Raw genomic sequence first — 21,436 nt, 5'->3', positions numbered from 1 at the left:
GTTGCTTCTATTTTATCTTATTGCAGCGTTTGAGGATCTTCTCAAAAAGTACTGCATCGGCTGATTAAGCCCGTAAAAGTTGTGTAAACTGCTAAAATAGAGGCTGTGGCCTAGAAATGATATACTGACTGATATTTTTTCCGTCCCTAGTTCTATTTTTGAGCATGTGTATTTGTGTGTGCATTGAAAAGGGGGAGGCAAGGGGGGAGCTAATTTTACCTTGCGAATGTGATCACGGGTCCTTGGGGTCAACTTTTTATTTTTGGCTTTCTTTGTAGATTAATTCCACTGGGATCTAGCTAGGTTGAGAAAGGGCCAGGTCCGGATCACGATGACTTATCTGGTTGAACCCTTGGATTCGCCCTGGATCCTCCGGTTTTGCTCTTTATGCAGAGTATTAATTTAATGTTTTAACGAATTTTAACTTCCACTTCTTTTTTATTTTTACTATCTTTTATTTTATTTTTTTTTTTAGATTTGAGAAAAGATAACTTTAAATCGTATAGCCCTGTAAACTGTTAGAAACCTATTTCTGCTGGAAAATATTTCCAAAAGATTTGGTGGAAGCCGGAAGTCGGAATAAAACTGTATGAATAATACCCCCTGCCCTAAGTCTTTGCAAGAGATGAATGGGTTTTTTTAATCTGAATCTACAAGCAAGTAAAGTGTTTACTATCCAAAAATATTCACTATATAGGCCTATTGACGATGTGAACAGTTTATACAGGTATATTAATATTATAGATTAATATTATAGAAGCGTTTTGATTTTGGTTTATTTTTTTTTTTAAATTAATTAATTAATTCATTTATTTACTCTGTTTTATTTTATTTTATATACTTTAATTTATTTTATCTATTGATTTTAAAATCAGTTTTCATTTTTTCCGGAAAGTTATGAACCAACCATGCAAGATTCTCATATGTAGAATTCCATTTCGAATTTCCTTGAGCTGTCGAGAGGAAAGGAGTGAGATGTGAATGGTGAGGAAGAAGAGATTAGATACGTATATCGAAATGTAGAGAAATTTACAAGTGAGTTTTCTTTGTATTACTTCCATTATCTGAATATTATTTTCAAGGAAGAACAAATATGATTGAAAATGTTCAATAAACAAGATGTCAGAAAAGAGGAAGAACTTCGTTGTGAGGGCTATAAACATTTTGTAGCATTAGATGATGTACACAAGTCTGGTTTGCCTGCGTGTTTGTGTTTAAATCACGAAAATCTCTCAGTGGTTAAGCTGAATAATCAGTGTTAACAAAGAACAAGAGATTATTGATTCTGTTACCAATACCCATGCAGCTGCTGCACTATTGATTTGTAAAATAACATGAAGAAGTTGTCAGGACTGACGATAATCATGGTGTAAATTAGCATTATTAGACAGCTGCTTACTTAGAGGTTACACAAATCAAGTTAAAATGTACTAAAACATGTTCATAATATGTAATATACCTTGACAATGTCCGGGGAAGTAGACTCTGTTAGATGCTACTATACACTACAGTATTAAATATTCTCACTAACCAATTTTGGAGTAGGCGATATAAATTCAAAGCAAACCTTTGAAATTAATCCTTTTGACGTCTTGTAAATCAGTACTGTATGTATATTTTGTACCCAAAAAGATAAATTAACCACTGAGCAAGACACACAATTTTATTTTGGTAGTTGAGCAAGACAATGAAAATCAAGTGCAGGGCCTGGTCACCCCCCCCCCCCCTTGGAATATATGACATACAAAATTCTGTATACCCAAAATTATATGGAATCTGGTGTAATCAGAAAGTTTACATACAGTTCTTCATCTCAAAAAAATCAGTCCAAGTCTCGTACAGAAATACCCAAACTGGGCAGGGAGATTCAGGAATTATTTTGCTTCAGCAATGTTTTGACGTAAATCTCAAACAAAATGCTAGTATGATTGACACCTGCAAAAGTATACAAAGTCCACAACCCCCCCCCCCCCCTTCAGAATTTTCAAATAATGTTCAAGTCATACTTTGACTGTTGATTTGAAATGGTTTTCAGTCATCTATTAGAACATTTTTACAAAAAGTTTGGACTTTGGAAATTTTTTTTTGGGGGGGGGGGGGGTAGAGAAGTCAGAATGCCTCTTGAATTGGTGATAAATATTGAATCTATCAGTGACAGCTCTAGAGTTTAATTTTTTGATGTGAAGTGATCTTGAATTTGTAGAATATCACCAGGTAGTTATCTGTCAAACAAAACTTCACAAAAATGAATCAAATGTCTTAATAGGACATTCACAAGAAATATCCATTGGCAAACAAAGCAGAACATGTCCCAAGCAGAACATGCTCTAAGGAAATACTAAACAATAGTACTGTATACAAACCTTATTAAAAGAAAATTAAACAGGTACATCTTTAATCTCCTTAGTGGTATTTCATAGATGTACACGTCATGTATATAAACACAGAGAGAAAACAATACTCTCTTCTGATCATCTAATGTAAATATTTAAAGGCCATGATTATCAACTTACTGGTACTTGTAAACATTTGCATCTGCTTAATAGGTATCTGCAGAAAAAAAAAATATTGCAAATACACTGTAGTATTTATTAAATATTTCTAATGTTTCACAAGCTACTGAATCTGATTGTCACAAAGTACAGGTACATGTGTAACTGTAACAAAGCACAGGGGCAGAAGGTGAGTATGTAATATAGGCCACTTGTATTTATTAGTCAGTTTAATTTTAGTGTAAAATATAGTGGTCCAAACAGATATCTAAATTTCTCTCCCATACAAGGGAAGAAACATTTGAAGGATTGTTTTAAAATTTTAGAATAGTAGAATGCTACATACACTCACTGCATGCCTAATACTGTATTTTAGAGGTAAGTAAAAATGTGATGCATATTTTAGTTTCTAAATCTGAAGTGAAGAGAGTGTAATGCATAATTAAATAAGAAATATTTCTCGCTGTTTAAAAAATAAGCATGAGGTCCATGGGCCACAATGCTCACCTGAGTCATTGTAGCCCTGTTCTTCTTCTTCAGGAGATTATATATATATACATATACATATATATATTATACACCTATTTACTGGCTATGAGGACAATAGCAAGTTTATCGTCCCCCAAGACAGCAACTATTTCCCGAGGCGCAGCCGAGGGAAATAGTTGCTGTCGAGGGGGACGATAAACTTGCTATTGTCCTCATAGCCAGTAAATAGGTGTTTTATTATACCGAAGCTGACTTTATACTTGTGTTACGTCACAATCTGGATAAAATCAGAAGAGCTCCGAAATGAAAAGAGAGGGAAACGGAATGCTGCCGGTGAATAGTTTGATGACTATTTCACCATGGGCTAATAGCACAAAAACTATTCCACGGTTTAAAAAAATAGTCGATTTATTCGTCATATTTTTATATAGAAAAAATTCACAGAGGTATAATAAATATATATATTAGGGATGTCAACGAGTACCCAGTTAACCGGGTACTCGATCGAACGTCCGAGTATCGAATACTAAAAATGGCACTTGGTTACTCGGATGTATATTTTTCTTATTTCAAAGTATGTATATTTCTTAGTTAATATTTTTATCAAAAAATAACTTAATTATGCATACGGTAAATAATGTGTCGTCATCTACACCTGTAAACACCCGTTATCCCCTGTGGCTGTGTTTATACAATTATTAGTGACCAATCACCTGGTACACAGCTGTTCTCGTCTATTGTTGTCCTTAATTTTTGAATGGCTTCAATGATTGTTTTCATTGCACATCGTTTAAGTATGGTCTATTATCTTCATTTTTAAATTATTTAGTTTATATACGGCAGCGAAAATGGACATGCATAGAAATTCCGCTACCCACTTTAAAAGTGAAGAAATATTTAGAAATAACGCAAGATTGAAAAAAAATGTTGAAAATTAGTATGCGTAGTAGGTTTAGTGTATACCGTGGAAACGACCATCATATGAAAAAAAATATTAGACTAGCGATCCCAACAACGTCCTTCCTTCTCTTTCCCTAGTTTAATCATCACAAACCTGCATAGCAGGTTGTCCTCCTTTTGCGTTGATCAAATAGATCCTAAACAAGAACTGTAAACCATTTGTAAATTTGATGTATTAATTGTGTCTTTTGTGTTCATTTGATAAATAAATTAAGTACCACAAAATCATTTCCGTTGGAATCTATATTTATATACCTTTATAAATGTGATAAAAACAGCTTTGGGGTTTGACCGAGCTTAACGTGGCTCAAGAAAATTAACACACTTGTATTAATAAATTTTACTTTTTTACGGAGTACCCGGGTACTCAATCGGAAAAACGTCCGAGTAACCGATTATCAAAAATTGACCGATCTGACATCCCTAATATATATATATATATATATATATATATATATATGTATATATATATATATATATATATATATATATATAATTTTTTGTGCTTTTTTATATTTTTTTATATTACTATTTCTTCACTTAGGGCAGTTATATTAGTTTAAGAGATGTTGTTTATAAAATGTGCTTTATAAATAAAATTAATTAATTACAATGTGTATCGGTAATGATCCTCTAATAAAACTAATGTTCAAATAACTGTATTTCACTTCCATTCTCAATGACCGTGTAGTGTAGGACAGTGCCGCGAGAATTCCATCGGCATCGAAAGCAAATTTTTTGACTTGCCTAGATGGCTGAGCCGTCTAGCGCGCTGTTCCTGTACTGCTAAGAGACAGATTCCGTAGGTTGAGAGTTCAACCCCGGATTGGGGTGGACGTGGGTATCCTTAGAAAAGTGATTTGTGCTTTCTATATATAGATACATATATATTTATATAGATATATTCCTGTGTGAAACTTCGATCTCCTATTGTGGCCCCACCCAATCCCACCTGGGCCGTGATTTGAACAAACTTGAATCTACACTACCTGAGGATACTTTGGAATCCATATTAATATGACTAATCATGGCTTTGCTGTTCTTTAAAAGATTTAGATATTTTTTATTTCTACTATTCCAATGTAAAATTATGAGTGCCCATTGTGGCTCCACCATACCTCCAAAGGTCTTGATTTGAACAAATTTGAATCCACAATACCTGATAATGCTTCCATATTAATATATTCCTATGAAAAACTTTGATCATTTATCATCTATTGTGCCCCCCCCCCCCATGATTTGAACAAACTGTAATCTACACTACTAGTATGTAATGAAGCTTTTACCTTAGTGTCATCCTTTCTGGCCCAGTCATTTTTAACAAGAATGTTTTTGAAAGATGCCAACAAATTTTCACTAATTTTTAATTATCTCCCCTTGAAAGAGGTTATGGCCTTTCATTTGAACAAACTTGAATCCCCTTCACCAAAGGATGCCTTGTGGCAAGTTGCATTAAAATTGACCCAGTTGTTCTTGAGAAAAAGTAGAAAATTTTTAACAGTTTACAGTTGGCGAAAAAGATGGACAGACAGCAGAAAAATGTGATCAGAATAGCTCAGGCGAGCTAAAAATAGCCACCTAGCTTTCTGATTTATTAGGTTTTGTGTACTCTGGATTGTATGACATAAACAGATTTGTCATTTATGCAAACTAACCATGTCCTTCAATGTATAAGGTTGAAACATAAAAAAAAGCAACAAAAAACAAAAAAGGAAACAGACATTTTTTTTCCTTAAATGTGTGCAACTGTGGAATAGACACATAAAATGAGGGTTTTAACATCAACTTTAAGGAAGTGTCGATGAATTAAATGTCAAAAGTTTTGATATGGTTTTCATTGTTGACAAGAGAAGCTGTAGAAAAGCCAGTGCACGGGCAGTGGATTTTAATTGAAAACACTGAATGTAAGTTCTATAGCAGTATTGTAATTATGGTTGCATATATTACATCTAAGTGTTGCTATGTAAGTGATGTTCACCATATGTTACCTATGGAGAGGACGCTGACTCTTATTTTAAGAGATTAATTTCCACATGGTAAGAAACAGATGTCAAAAGGTCAAACCAAGTCTGACTTACTTTTTTTAATACATACCTATACCTCTTCAGTCTTCTAAGATACTAACATTTTGTTACTCTTCATATTTACTATTCCTCACTGAAATGGGAATAATATTTGCAGTTGTCATTATTGTTGTGTATGTTGTGACGATATGTGTTGTAAAATGCTGTAATAATAAACCAACAGGTGCTGACATGAATCAAGACGATACTTGTACATCTGACTCCGACTACTGATGGCTGACCGTGATGTCCAGGACAAAGACGAAGGAAAGGCCATGGTATTTATTCCCGTAGGGCGTAACCTTCAGCGACCCACTATCCTGCCGACCACATGTGGATTCCGCCGGCTGTATGTTCACATCTGTCTCTTTGCCGTAGTGATCATAGTGATTCTGGTCCTACGAGCGATCTCCAATGTACGTGTGGTCTTTGTGCAGTATCACTCAAATTCTGACACTGATGGAGAGTTGGTTGTTCTACCAGAGAAGTTTGCTTTTTCCAGAGGAGCGTATTGTCTGGATGGTTCACCTCCTGGGTATTACATCAGATATGGTAAGAATTTCACATAATATGTGTGCACTGTCTACAAAATATAGTAAATGTAGATGTAGCAAGAGTAAAGCACAATCTGTCCTCACATTGTAAAGATGGCAGAGCATCATTTAGAAGATTTAAATATGTTACTGCACATTTAAGACTGTTAAAGACTTTCAGTTTGCAAAAGCTTTTTCTTAAATTTATTAAAGTTATAAAGTAGCAGATTTTCTGAAGTTGTCATCATTTTTTCCTTTTTAATTTCATTATTTTATATGTATACCTGAATGCATTTCAGATTGAATGAATGCTTAAACCAGAAAATCACATGCACATACAATTCTCAATGACATCTATAAGTCTTGTAGGTAATGAATTGCACCATGTACTGGGTATGCATGCTGGAGAAATTTCTACAGTTGTAGAATTACTAGTACATGTGGATGTGACTGCAATTCAGGGCTCGAGCTGTGATTCGCCATTTGCGCCAATTGCGAATTTTTTCCAAAAGTGGCGAAAAGAAGTTCAAAAGTGGCGAAAATGAATTTTTTTAAGATATACCACACAAAAGTGTGTGTACTCCTGGCTATCTCCTTTGTTTATTCAATGTATACAGATTAGCCCCTTTGTTTATTTAATGCAAGCAGACATGTGAATTCAGGGTGTGAAAACTCTATGAAACTTACAAAACAATGTACATGTACGAAATCACGTCTCGCTTGAACGCACACAGCTGACTAGGTACATATAACTTTAGCGTGGAGCAGTATGGGGATACAAAATTACTTGAAATAATATAAGATGGATTAAACAAGGAAAGACAAAGTGTTTTGGGGAGAGGAAGTTAATAAAAGATTTTAATCAATAAAATTTCGATCTATATAGATTGTTTTTTTAAACCGAAAGTAGGAAAATATGACGAAAATTGCAAAGCATGGCTGCTAATTTTACCTGATTAAAATAAAAATAGTGTGTTCATTATACCAGAAACTGACTAAGAGTGAAAGAGATACTGGCTTGGAAACAAAACAATACTTTTGTCAATTACGCTGAATTATTTTCAATTATACGAATTTACATGCATACACCCAGTGTCCAAGTTGTTATTAAGCCAAGTTTTAAACCTGATTTTAATTACTTCTTTTCACAATAAATTGTTGGTATGATTAAAATTTTCACTTATATTATTTTTTCATTTTTCAAAAATGTCCTATATCTTTAATAAGTCTGTAACCCCCCTCCCCAGGCTAAAAAAAAATGTTATGTACAAGAGGACATCTACTGTCAAGAGTTGGCTAATATCAGTATCAAATTAATTTTATAAAATAAATGTAGAAATAATTCCTATATTAGTTTGTAAGTGGATACAACTTTAAATTTTACAATTTTAAAAAATGCCTGTGATAAAAACAAATTGAAATAGTACTATTAGTGGAGTGTTTAACATATACACTTGTCGAGACAAGACATAAGAATGCGATTCCTTTCATCGCAAAAAGTGGCGAAAAATATTTTTGCTCTAGTGGGAGCTCTGCTGCAATTAAGCAAAAATATCTACTTTGTAACCACAAAGCATGCTATAGATAAGGATAGTTCATAGAGAAAAAGGAGGTGGGGATGTGAGTTAAGTTGATATCAACAGTATATTGTGTATTGCTACTTTTAGGGAAGAGTCCTAACCTGAACAAATGGATTGTACATCTTCCAGCAGGTGCTTGGTGTTCATCTGTGGAGGAATGCTACAGCAGGTAAGATGTACACAGATGTCTTAGATGTGGAGGAATGCTACAGCAGGTAAGACTTACACAGATGTCTTTAGATGTGGAGGAATGCTACAGCAGGTAAGACTTACACAGATGTATTTAGATGTGGAGGAATGCTACAGCAGGTAAGACTAACACAGATGTCTTAGAAGTGGAGGAATGCTACAGCAGGTAAGACTTACACAGATGTATTTAAATTTGGAGGAATGCTACAGCAGGTAAGACTAACACAGATGTCTTATCTGTGGAGGAATGCTACAGCAGGTAAAACTTACACAGATGTCTTAGAAGTGGAGGAATGCTACAGCAGGTAAGACTTACACAGATGTATTTAGATGTGGAGGAATGCTACAGCAGGTAAGACTTTCACAGATGTCGGAATGCTACAGCAGGTAACACTTTCACGGATGTCTTAAATGTGGAGGAATGCTACAGCAGGTAAGACTTACACAGATGTCTTTAGATGTGGAGGAATGCCACAGCAGGTAAGACTAACACAGATGTCTTAGCTGTGGAGGAATGCTACAACAGGTAAAACTTACACAGATGTCTTTGATGTGGAGGAATGCTACGGCAGGTTAATGCTCTATTATATATTAATATTATGCATTTATTAACAGCAAATTTTAAACCCAAAAGCATCTTTTTTGCTAATTGATTTTTTTTTTTACATTTTCTCTGAAAAAAGGCCAAAAAATTCTAATAAAATAATTAAGAGCTTATATCAGTCTTTCCAAGCTGAAACCCAAGTAAAGGGATGTCTTAAATATTAAATAAAAATTTGGATTTGCATTCCTGCTTAATACAAAGAAATCCGAGTCATAATATTCAACTGACTGATCATTTTATTTTTTTCTTCGGTAAAATTAAAAATTATAAATTGAGAATTTGATATTTACAGGAGTCTGACAGAGCTTGGCTCCAGTGTGGAGGCTCCAATGTTCCGAGCTTTCAATGGAATTCTTTCTCCTAGCGAGTCTGAAAACCCCAAATTTCACATGTGGAATATGGTGGATTTTCTGTACTGTGATGGTGGCTCCTTTCTAGGTATCACTTATGCATTATGGATTATTATTTACAGTTTTTGATTCAGTACAAGACTGAACTGAAAATTCTTTGTTAAAGCTGAAAGTCTTAACATCTGTATGAGGATTTGCAAAATTGAAGCATTTAGAAGTTGTACAATAATTTAATATATATGCCGAAAGAATGCTGAAGAGAGATACTTCAAACTTCAAGTAAACTGAGTAGAGGTCACTATTTAAAGTCACGTATTTATATTTTCACTGACTTCGTTTATTGTATATTTATTACACAGGAAACAGAAGTAATGTTATCAGCCACAAATCTAAGAAGTTATACCTGACAGGTTTTCAGGTGTTTAATGCTTTGATTGACTATTTACTGGAACACACAGAACTCAGAACAGCTGACCAGATCATCCTTATAGGTTCCTCAGGTAACCCGGAATTTATAGGTTACACTGTTACGATAGACTTGCCTCCATAGACTTCTCCACATTTATATTAGAAGGATAATCTTCTTTATTCTAAACTATATATAAATTTGGGCTGTTCAGTCCCAAACTCAGCAAAAAGCACAAAGCAACATGAACATTTGATTGAAAAAATATGATACTCATCTACCATTAATGCAGAAAAAGTGGTCTTTTTTAACTAAATTTCTTTAAGACACAATTGTTGTATTTTGATATATAAGTATGTCATAGATTTATTACAAAATGTTTAAAAAATACTTTAATTATAACTCCACTCTGAAGGAGATGGAGTACATTGTTTTACCCTTGTGTGTCTGTCTCAACAAATTTAGGTCACAGTTTTCTCAGCAACTACTCATCCCAGATTCTTGAAATTTTAGCACACACTTTGTCTAGGCATGTCATATAATGGGATTCATTTTTGTACGAATCTGATGTCTACTTCCTGTTTATCTGTCCGTAAAAAAATTTGGTCGCAGTTTTCTCAGCAACTGCTCATTGCAGATTCTTGAAATTTTAGCACTCTCTTTGTCTAGGCATGCCATAGGGTGGGATTCATTTTTGTACAAATCTGATGTCAACTTCCTGTTTTTCCATGTGTTTCTCAGCAGCTACTCATTGCTGATGCTTGAAATTTTAGCACATTCTTTGTTTAGGCATGCCAAATGGTGGGATCTACTTTTTTAGCTCACCTGAGCCAAAGGCTCAAGTGAGCTTTTCTGATCAAAATTTGTCTGTTGTCTGTCGTCGTTGTCAACTTTTCACAATTTCATCTTCTTCTCCAGAACTACCGGGCCAATTTCAACCACAGAGTATCCTTGGGTAAAGGGGATTCAAGTTTGTTCAAATGAAGGGCCACACCCTCTTCCAAGGGGAGATAATTACAAATTAGTGAAAAATTAATGGCATCCTTTAAAAATCTTCTTCTCAAGAACCACTGGGCCAGGAAAGATGAAACTCATGTGGAATCATCCTCAGGTAGTGTAGATTCATATTTGTTCAAGGGAGGGGCCACAATGGACGAGGAAAGTTTTACATAGGAATATAAAGGAAAAAAATCTTTAAAAATCTTCTCAAGAACAGCAAAGTGCTGGTTGGTCATATTTACATGGAAGCATCCTCAAGTGGTGCAGATTCATATTTATTCAAATCATTACCCCTGGGAATGGAGGATAAAAGTTTTAAATAGGAATATATAGGAAAAATCTTTTAAAAATCTTCTTCTCAAGAACAGCAAAGCCATGATTGGTCATATTTTTGTGGTAGTATCCTCAGGTGGTGTAGATTCAAGTTTGTTCAAATCATGACCCCATGGGATAGGGTGGGGCATAATGGACAATCAAAGTTTTACATAGGAATGTTTAGGAAAAATCTTTTAAAAAATCTTCTCAAGAAAAGCAAAGCCATGATTGGTCATATTTATATGGAAGCATCCTCAGGTGGTGTAGATTCAAGTTTGTTTAAATCATGACCCCTGGGGGAAGGGTGGGGCCACAACGGACGATTAAAGTTTTACATAGGATCCGGAATATATTGAAAAAACTTCTGAAGAACAACAAAGCCATGATTGGTTATTAACTCCTCGGAAGTATCCTAAGAAAGTTATATTCATGTTTGAAAAAAAAATCATGACCCCCCTGGGGATAGGGTGGGGCCACAATTGATGATTAAAGTTATGCATAGGAATACATAGGAAATTTTTTTTAAAATCTTCTTCTCAAGAACAGCAAAGCTATGATTGGTCATGATTATATGGAAGCATCCTCAGATAGTGTAGATTCAGATTTGTTCAAGCCATGACCCCCGGGGGTAGGGTGGGACCATAATGAAAGTTCAAACTTGTAGGAAAAAGTCACAGACAAAGAAATATGTAAGCATCTTTAGTTAGTGTAGATTCAATTTTGTTCAAATCATACCCCCCCCCCACTGGTCCCTCTTTAGGGGTAGGTCGGGACCACTTATGTATTAAAGCTTTTCAATACTGAACTGATTTTGCTGTTTTCTTAGCCACAGTGCTCAGGTGAGCGATGTGGCCCATGGGCCTCTTGTTATGAATCTGATGTCAACTTCCTGTTTATCCATGTGTCTGTTTTCTCAGCAACTACTCTAGACAGATGCTTGAAATTTTAGCACACTCTTTGTTAAGGCATGCCATATGATGGGATTGATGAGAGCGTATAGTCACATCAGAGCGAGGGTATTACTAGTGAGCATTGGCTCACAGACTTCTTGTTTAATCAATAACCTGTCAAAATTCTTCTGAATATCTGTCAAATATCTGTTATATTTAGCTGGTGGAGTGGGGGCCGCAGTCAACGCTGACTACTTGAGGAAGCGACTGACCGGGGTAAACTCAGTACACCTTGTGGTGGATGGAAGCATATTTGTGGACAACCCTGAACAAACTGGACAGCATGTGATGAGGAATATCTTCAAAAATACATTCTACCTTCATAATATACAAGGTAAATAGAGGATATTCAATGTCTTGTAGTTGAATATTGAATTTCACTCGTGGGACAGGATTTTTTTTTTATATTTTCACGAGTGTGAAGCACAAGTGAAAATATAAAAAAAATCCCATCTCACGAGTGAAATAAATTCCATATCCAACTACAAAACATTGAATTTTCTGTTTATTACATTTTCTTTAATTTTCCCTTTGCCTCAGTCATTTCTTAACACAGTGTCATAGGCTATGATGTCATAGTTGAGCAGTGGAGATGTCATAGCTTAGCAGTTGTGAGATTGAAAGCATTGTAACATAGATTTTAGCAACATATTTGGGAAGAAATTGGCAGTTTTAGTCTCTATCAAGCTGGTTTAATTACTATCTATCTTATTACATGCCAGAAATTATTTTTTAGCTCACCTCAATGAAGTTGGGAGAGCTTATGTAATACCCACTGCATTGGTGCCAGTGTCAGTGTCCCAGGTTAAAGTTTTTGGAGCAGTTTTCCTTTCAAGTACTTGTATGCCCTATATTAATCAGAGATGCATAGATGATGCTTCTAGTGTGTTTCATTGTACCATTCAAGGTTTCAGATGCTGCAATTTCAGCTAAAGAATGACCAAGTTTAATGTTTTTGGAGCGGGTTAAAGTTTTTGGAGCAGGTCTCATTTCCAAGTAACTATAAGGCCTATTTGAACGAACTATGCATGGATGATACATCTAAGGATGCACACTACTGGACTTGCTTCGGATGCTGGATCTGACCTAAATTTTCCGGTTGAGTGACCAGGTTTTTGGAGCAGGTCTGATTTCCAAGTAACTTTAAGACATATGTTGACCAAACTTGCATGAATGATACATCTAATGATGCACACTATCAGACTTGCTTCAGATGCTGTATCTGACCTACATTTTCCAGATGAGTGACCAGGTTAAAGTAAACTATAAGGGCTACATTATCAGAACCAAACTTGCATGGATGATGCATCACTGGATGAACACTCTCAAACTTGCTTCAGATGCTGGATATGACTTACATTTTCTGGATGAGTGACTAGTTTAAAGTTTTTAGGTAAGTCCATTCCCAAGTAACTGCAAGCCCTATTGGACCAAAATTGCATTAAATGTTACATCTAGGGATGCACACTACTAGATTATTAATTTGGGACTTTGCCTTACTTAAAGACAACATTCGTTGAGGTGAGCTCTGTAATCTCTGATTACCTATGTTTGATATCTAGCAAAACAGGAAAACATTAGAGGTTTGAATAACTCATCAAAATAACTAAAAGCACATGTACATGTACTAGAATTTGACGGGGCTTTCAATATCTGTATGCCCAAGTTAATTAGGTCATTTTAGTTATTTTCTCTCTGTACAGGTGTTCATTCTTTCTTAACTTTATACGTGTATATGGTAAAACAGGGAGAGCAAACATGCTTCTATAATGCATTTTATGCTTACAGCTAAGTGATCTTCATTCCCTGAACATATCAGATATAATGAATTATGTTTATAACAAATCAAATTAGTTTGTCCCTGGCAGTTCACTATAAACATGTTTTACTGTATACAAAATAAATGTTCATGAAATTTGAATGGTGTTTTTTCTTCTGTAACAAGGTGCTGAAAGTATTCAGGAGTGTACCCAGAAGCTGCCCAGCAGTGACCAATGGCAGTGTCTCCAACCCACCTTCTTCTACAAACACCTGTTTACACCTGTCTTCTTCCTCAATTCTCTCCATGATTCCTGGTACAGTAAGAATGCTATAGGAGTTACCTGTCCTTTCTCCACCTGTAGTCAGTCAGACATCAGTGTACTGGATCAACACAGAAGCTTTATTCTCTCCAGACTCTCTCCTGTCCTGCAGTCGAAGCAGGATGGTATATATCTGACTTCCTGTCCGATTCACACCATGACGATGAACAAAAGATTCTCTTCTAAGTTGAGTGAAGTGGGTATTTCCCCTCAGACTGCTTTAATTAAGTGGTATTTTCACCAAGTTCCCAATTATACTTTTGTTGAGAACATAGATTTTAGAGAAGCTACAGCAGTTTGTAAGTTAGGAAATTGAAAATACCTGAATTTTTTTAACTTATAGTTCTTCCACGGAAAGAAACTTGTTATCTAACTGCTTTCTGACCACTGTGTAAATTTTGAATTAAGTAAATTTCAGGTGACACACAAAATTGAAACTGCAAATTGAACAAAAAATGCATCAAAATTTCTTATACTCAGTCTTCTATATATTGCTTGTTTTTATGTGTTGTTTTGTTAATTGGCTTTATAAATGTATGTGCATAGAATAACAAACAATTCTCAACTATAGTAAGTCAGTAAACCCAGCACATTTTTTGTTGGGAAATTTACTTTAAAGTATTTTACTTATTCTTCATTATCCATAAATGTTCTCATTTCACTGATTCTTTTATTTACAGGCTCATTGTTTTAATTTAGATTTTGTTCGATGTTGTAAAACTTCACAAGTGCTTTAAAGTAGAACAGTATTTTCCAGGGAGGGATGTTGTGCCAAATATTAGGCTTTAGTGGAGATTTTTTTTTCATAAAACGTGTAAATTTTTTTTTACAAAATAAGTATTCTTTGATGAAATCCTGTTAGTGAACTTAGAGAACTGGTATACAGTATTAATATTATATATGCATCATGTATACACTAATTCTTTGTTTTATAATGTATCATGTACCTTCAAGCAGCATAAGAAGACATTTGAAAAATAGTGCCATGTCATGTAAAATGTTGTAGTAGACTAGTAGCCCTTTGTTGAAGAAGGAAGTTCAACATTTACTGTATTATTTATAGAACTTCAATTTGGAACTTTTAATTTGATATACACTTTCACTTTACTCTGTATATTACATCAGTTGTACATATAATTTCTTCTACTATCATGTAAAATGATTTTATATTTAAATACCTAATGAGCATATAGAACACATTTCACATGCAGATTTGTATGACTTGTGAACATGTGAACTTATTAATTAATTAAAACGTCCATTAATAGAACAAATTACATTATGTAATGCAGTCATCTATGTTTGACTTGAACATACATTTCTTAAATTGTTCATTGAACTGGTATTGCACTGAATTCCTCATTCTTTACCCTTTAATGTTCCACATTTTGACACTGTGTGACTGTGATTTCTACATGTATCATTTATTTACTATAATTTTTACTATAATGTTAATAAAGATGGAGAAATTTTGATTTGATACAATGGAGATTTTTTTTAAATTTATATCCAATTAACTGATTTCCAAAAAAAATAGATTGTTGAACATACCTGTTTTAATTTTTAGACAGATATTTCCTTTCTGAAATTTTCCAATCTTTTTTTTTTTTTTTGTGTGTGTGTTGAAGTATAAATTATGTGCTTATTACAAGTTAACATATGCAAAATATTAGTGCAAGTCACAGTCATGTTATTCTTTTTGGTAATGACGCAGGTGTACTTTTGAAGTTTTGTGCAATACGATAAATGTACACATGTATGTCTAAACTAATTTACTCAAAATTCGTTGCCTTTTAATCATGTTTGAAGGATAATGAACATTAGGATTGACTTAAAATTGCACTTCATTTCTCCGATCTCTACACAGAAACTATCACTAATTAGTAATAAGATATATACAATAAACTCACCCGTGTTTATATAATTTTACATCTAATTGATATTTTTCTTTCGCATTACTATATATTTACATACTTTATCTACAAAGTTACTGCATGTACATGTAACAGTTTCCAAAGATCTCAGACTGGATATTAACTATGAATAAGTAGTAAATGAACCTCTCTGTCAGTACTGCAGGACTAACCCTGGTAAAAACAATGCAAGACAGAAACTTATAGTCTCTTACTTCATGTGTTGATCTAATAATCCATTGATCAAAACTGTTTTATGTCATAATTTTCTTTCATTTGGCTACTTGTTTACTGTACATGTATCTGTGAAGCAAATTTGACCTAGAAAAGTTTAATCATATGGAACCTGTACCAAAGCAGTCAAATTAGTGATTCTGACCTTGACCTTCAACTTTTTCTTGACCCCATGATTGTATTGAGACAACCTTGTTCTTTGTTGCCATATAACACAGAGTTGTGATGTCTTCCACACTGTTTAACAAAGGATTGATCATGCTGATATCAATCTTTTTTATTTAGAATTTTGAATTGTTGCTCAGTTGTATTTACAGTGACTAATGATATAAAATTCCCTAAATGATATAAAATAGCATTATTGGATTGATTTGCATACATTCAAATATTAATCTTAATGGTAATAAACCATTATGTTGACCATGAGTGATACAATGTCCATTAACAGAACAGTTTACATTATTTATGGATATAACAATATCATCCACTAGTGAAATGAATAATAAAGAAGCACACACTCATCACTTAAAAAAAATTACAAATGTCATTAATGTTTGCATATGTGTCCACTAATGCTAAACATATCCTTCATGGATTATATATCATTAGTGGTTACTTCAATGCTTTTTTTTTTCTACGAAGTGTGAGAGAGATCATCAAATTCTTAAGTTACTGTCTCCCCAAAAAGGTGAAAATACATGTATAATACATGTTTGAGTTAATACATAAACATAATATTTTCTTTTCTTTTTTTTTTTCATGCTTTTTGCTTTACTCTAGGGTATTGTCTGGATTGTTGGTCTGTACTGACAAGTTTGCTTTAATTTTAATATTCAGAAAAGTACATGACAAATATATGTACATTTCTTAATCAAAATACTGTATGACGGGTATTTTCTGCAGTTGGAAATTTTTTTTGATTTGACCCAAGAAAGACAGCAAATTAATTTGTGATTTTAATTTCTGCAGTTGTATTAATATATTCCAACAATTTATTTATGACTATACTACCAGATTCTGACAATTTGACAGAACACCACGTTTTTATACCCACACTTGAAAAGGGGGGATGTATAATGATGGGGGTGTCTGTCCATCCATTATGTTTTGGGGTACACATCTCTTATCCTCAACTCCTCCTATACCACTGAATAAAATTTAATGAGATCTTCTCAGAATCTTTGTTACATGGTGCCATTGTGACCTTCTATTTCACTTTTTGATCTGACACTTATTTCAGGTCTCCCATAACAAAACATGGACTTTGCCATTATAATCATATGGGAGGTGGGAGGTATCATTTTGTGAGCTCAGTGCTCACAGTACCTCTAGTTTAACATAGTTTCAAATTCTTTTAATGATATGTTGACCCACAGTGCATTATATTTAGAATTTCTTCTTTGCCTATCAATGTTCAAGTTAGTGTTCATAAATCATTTTCAAATCACTTTTACTGAAGTTCGTAAGTCAGTAAGCATAAATCCATTTTAGAATATACAGCAAGTAGGTATGAAACAAGATTTCCTCAAGATGTCTGACATATACACCACTTACCATGTTTGGAAATTAAAAAAAAAAGAATGTATAGAATTTCTGATATTTCTGGAATGTTTTGCGATTATAATTTTTGCAGATACTTCCTATTTACAATAATTGACAAAACGCAGAAAATATCCACTACACAGTATCAAGCTTTGTAAGCAAATTTTGCTTTCTATACATTACAATAAAGGTTACTCACTAACGCAAAACTCGATATTATTTTCTTAAATTTTATTCAGAGTGATATTTTATGTAATATTTACATATAACATTCTTTGTCACCATTTATAATTTGTGAACACATTGATGTGAAGTGGAATAAAATGATACCATTTTCAAGTTTCTTTCTATTGAGCATATATATATATATATATATATATATATATATATATATATATATATATATATATATATACTGAAATTAAATATCGATTTAACAATTTATTCCACATTAGAGGTTACTGTTATTTAAGAAATAAAGAATCATATTTAAACTTTTATTGGGAAGGAAATACGGGTTGGTGATGTGATCACGTGCCAACCCGTATTTACATCCTGATAAAAGTTTAAAAATGATACCTTATTACTTATATTTACATTTGTGACTGATTTATTACAAATGCTTGGGTCCTATAGTTTTAAACCCATAAATTGATTTTTTTTTTCAAACCTCACCGGTATAAATTGAATGTGTTGAACTTAAATCGCTAAAATTACTTCTTGCTAAAATTAATTACTGATTTTTTAAGGACAAATCACTAAATTTGTGTCTTGCTAAAAATTCAACTTTTACGGTATATTCATGTATATACACTGACCTGAAGTAGCATATCTTTAACATTACTGAATTTCCCTCTCATAAAGGAAAATAAAACGGTAGAAAGTAATGAAGTCTGTTATCTGAACACCTCTTTTGTGAAGCCCTTCACTTTCTCACAGCAGGAAATAGATTCCGTTTAATGGACGATGTGTACAATGAAGCATCATAAACACAATAGTCTTGTGTGGGGGGGAACCATGGGATTTGTTTTCTGAAAAACAAAATTTAATATATTAAGTGTACTAAAACAGAACAAGTTGTTAATGCTCATGATTAATGACACAGTAGTATGTTTTCTACACATTACAAAGACTAGTTCTATGGCAATGGAGGCATGCAGCTTTTCATTCTGTATTCTACAATCACCATAATGGCCCTACTTGCGAGTTGCTTGAATCATATAGCATTGCCGACTTCAACAACCTGACAAATTTCAGTAGCTAGTCAGTAATAAACCTAATGTTTTATCAATTATGCAAGGACCAATCAGAGTTAACAAACCTGATGCTGATATACAGAATTAAAGGGATTTTCTTTTCATTCTCCGTTGGCTGTGTATATTTCTCCACCACCTAAAAGTTCATGTTCCCTAATATCAGGGTCAAGGTTAGGGCTAAAAGGGGGCACTACTCTAAATTGAAACATAGCAATATGAAAAATACAAAGCTGTTTATTAATATGGAAATTCTGTATTTATCCCAGATTTTTGTTTTAAAATGTGGATTAAAGATTATCCTCTGAAATATACGCTTCTGTGTTATGCTCCGAATATTTATTCTTTTTGTGTTACATTAATATTTTAGCAATGATAGGGATATATTATAAACATTAATTATACTGATATATAGATAATTGGATTGCCATTTATGCAAAACTGCTGACAAAACAGAATGATATTGTGTAACAATAAAAATTCTCATCTACAAGTTATCAAATGTACATTAGAAAATTAAGATAATGTATTGGCAACAATTAACTACAAATAAAAAGCTAAATCTCTATGAAGGGGAACCACTTCAATTATTGAAAACTGCAAAAAAGGGTCAACAGCTCTGAAAATAATCCTAAAAAAGGGACAACATAGTACTTTTTTGATTTGCGTGTTATCATCTAAATTTTTGCAATGCCTACTCATTCACAGAAATATAGGCAGCAGGCATGTGACATCTGTTACCCAACAACAGAGTCAAGTCACGATAATGTGGGAGGAGAATGGCACCTGATCCCATCTCTGATGTTTTCAGAAGTCCGTGTTTCTATGGCCTTATATATGCTGACTGTACAATACAATGTGAGACAACGGCCAAATATAACTGGCTTTATTACATAATTTGAGAGAAGAGCCTTATACACGGACCATATCAGCCCTATATATTGAATATATCACACAATGTAAGAAGAATGCAGGCTCGACAATGACTGTATCATTCAGTCCTAGACAAAAATGGCCGTTATACTTATTGTAATGCACAATCTAAGAGTACACTAGTCCCATGTAGTGACTGTATCAGACTAACAATTTGAGGTAAACACCTTCAAAATAATAATACTTGTAATGTGGAGGACTTGTGCTATGCATGTACATGTACTTGGAGACATCATACTTATAATGTGTGAGGAGAATGGTCCTATACGCTGACAATATCATACTTGCAATGTGTGAGGAGAATGGTCCTACACACTGACAGTATCATACTTACAATGTGTGAGGAGAATGGTCCTATCCATTGACAGTATCATACTTACAATGTGTGAGGAGAATGGTCCTATACACAGACAGTATCATACTTACAATGTGTGAGGAGAATGGTCCTATACACTGACAGTACCATACTTACAATGTGTGAGGAGAATGGTCCTATACATTGACAGTATCTCCTCATGGCTTCATGGATGTCCTCGGGCTGTATCGCTGTGGAGATCTCTAATGCACTTCCTATACCACTCTGAAAATATAAACTTGGTAATATTCCTGATCTTATACAGTAACAGACCTATAAGGGCAGAATACTTACTGTAGAGTCCTTAATATATATATATATATATATATATATATATATATATATATATATATATATATATATATACAATGTATATATATATATATAAGCAAGGAATTTATTTTTAGGTAAATTCCGTAGAAATTCGGTAGAAACACCACAGGTGATATAAAATTTCTCGCTTTTATTTTTAAAATTTTTGATATACATGTAAAATAACATGTAAAACTCGTTTAGCATGACCACCAAGCAAAGTTTTCTGGGATCTCCAGCAAAGTGACATAATTTTTTATAACCATTTGAAATTCAGATTATCAAAAAAACTTTAGTAACCCAAGATACGTTTTATATGTTTTATATTCAATACTTCCCACAACATATTTGGTAGTCTCACTTGAAGGAAAATGTATATTGTGACTTTGTTACATGTACTTTTACTAATGAATTCGCTATATGGATATAACATATTACAAATATAGCGAAGTGTATTTATGGTCCCCAGGACTTTGCTTACAACCAAGTTTTACTGTAAACAGTCCATCCGCCAATTGAAATTCTAGTGATTGACTTGCATGAGTCATTTTGTGATATTAACTACTAGTGTAAAATAAAGAATCTACAGTCTATGAAAGGCAAGGAAATCCCATCAAAGAAAACCCAATTAAGTACCATTTGTAGTATGTTATTGTCTAAAGTCAATGCATACTGATTGATGATTGACATAATTTCTCATGTTCTCATATTTTGATGAATATAAACAGAATGAATTTGAGTCGTGTTTGTTTACCTTTTTGCGTTTTTTACTCTTTGGTTTGGGGAGTGAGGCACTGAGAGAAGAAGAGCTGGAACTCAAACTGAGGGTGGATCCAGGAGTTGTTGGAGTGGCAGGAGGACTCTGGTAAAAAAGCTAAATATT

General features: G+C 33.7%; 2 protein-coding genes across 4 annotated transcripts in view; one reads left to right on the top strand and one right to left on the bottom strand.

Moving 5' to 3' along the window:
* The first annotated feature begins 954 nt into the window (after positions 1 to 954).
* LOC133185279 (uncharacterized) lies at positions 955 to 18,039 on the top strand. Its single transcript, XM_061320394.1, has 7 exons — positions 955 to 1,035; positions 6,189 to 6,556; positions 8,205 to 8,286; positions 9,203 to 9,348; positions 9,620 to 9,760; positions 12,091 to 12,264; positions 13,876 to 18,039. The coding sequence occupies exons 2-7, from the start codon at positions 6,238 to 6,240 to the stop codon at positions 14,325 to 14,327; spliced, it is 1,314 nt and encodes a 437-aa protein (XP_061176378.1). The 5' UTR covers positions 955 to 1,035; positions 6,189 to 6,237; the 3' UTR covers positions 14,328 to 18,039.
* Positions 18,040 to 18,125: 86 nt separating this feature from the next.
* Positions 18,126 to 21,436, bottom strand: part of LOC133185886 (transcription initiation protein SPT3 homolog) — an 89,584-nt gene continuing 86,273 nt past the window's right edge. For all 3 annotated transcript variants that reach the window (XM_061321178.1, XM_061321179.1, XM_061321177.1), the window contains 3 exons: positions 21,308 to 21,415; positions 20,359 to 20,466; positions 18,126 to 18,731 (listed from right to left, as the gene is read on the bottom strand). In XM_061321178.1, the coding sequence (XP_061177162.1) occupies positions 18,684 to 18,731; positions 20,359 to 20,466; positions 21,308 to 21,415 (264 nt within the window). In that variant the 3' untranslated portion in view covers positions 18,126 to 18,683. The remainder of the gene's footprint in view (positions 18,732 to 20,358; positions 20,467 to 21,307; positions 21,416 to 21,436) is intronic.

Source organism: Saccostrea echinata, unplaced genomic scaffold (assembly GCF_033153115.1).
Source record: "Saccostrea echinata isolate AGI-Se365-2 ecotype Australia unplaced genomic scaffold, CSIRO_AGI_Sech_v1 ptg000012l, whole genome shotgun sequence".
Lineage (NCBI taxonomy): Eukaryota > Metazoa > Mollusca > Bivalvia > Ostreida > Ostreidae > Saccostrea > Saccostrea echinata.
This window is presented reverse-complemented; position numbering and strand designations above follow the sequence as displayed.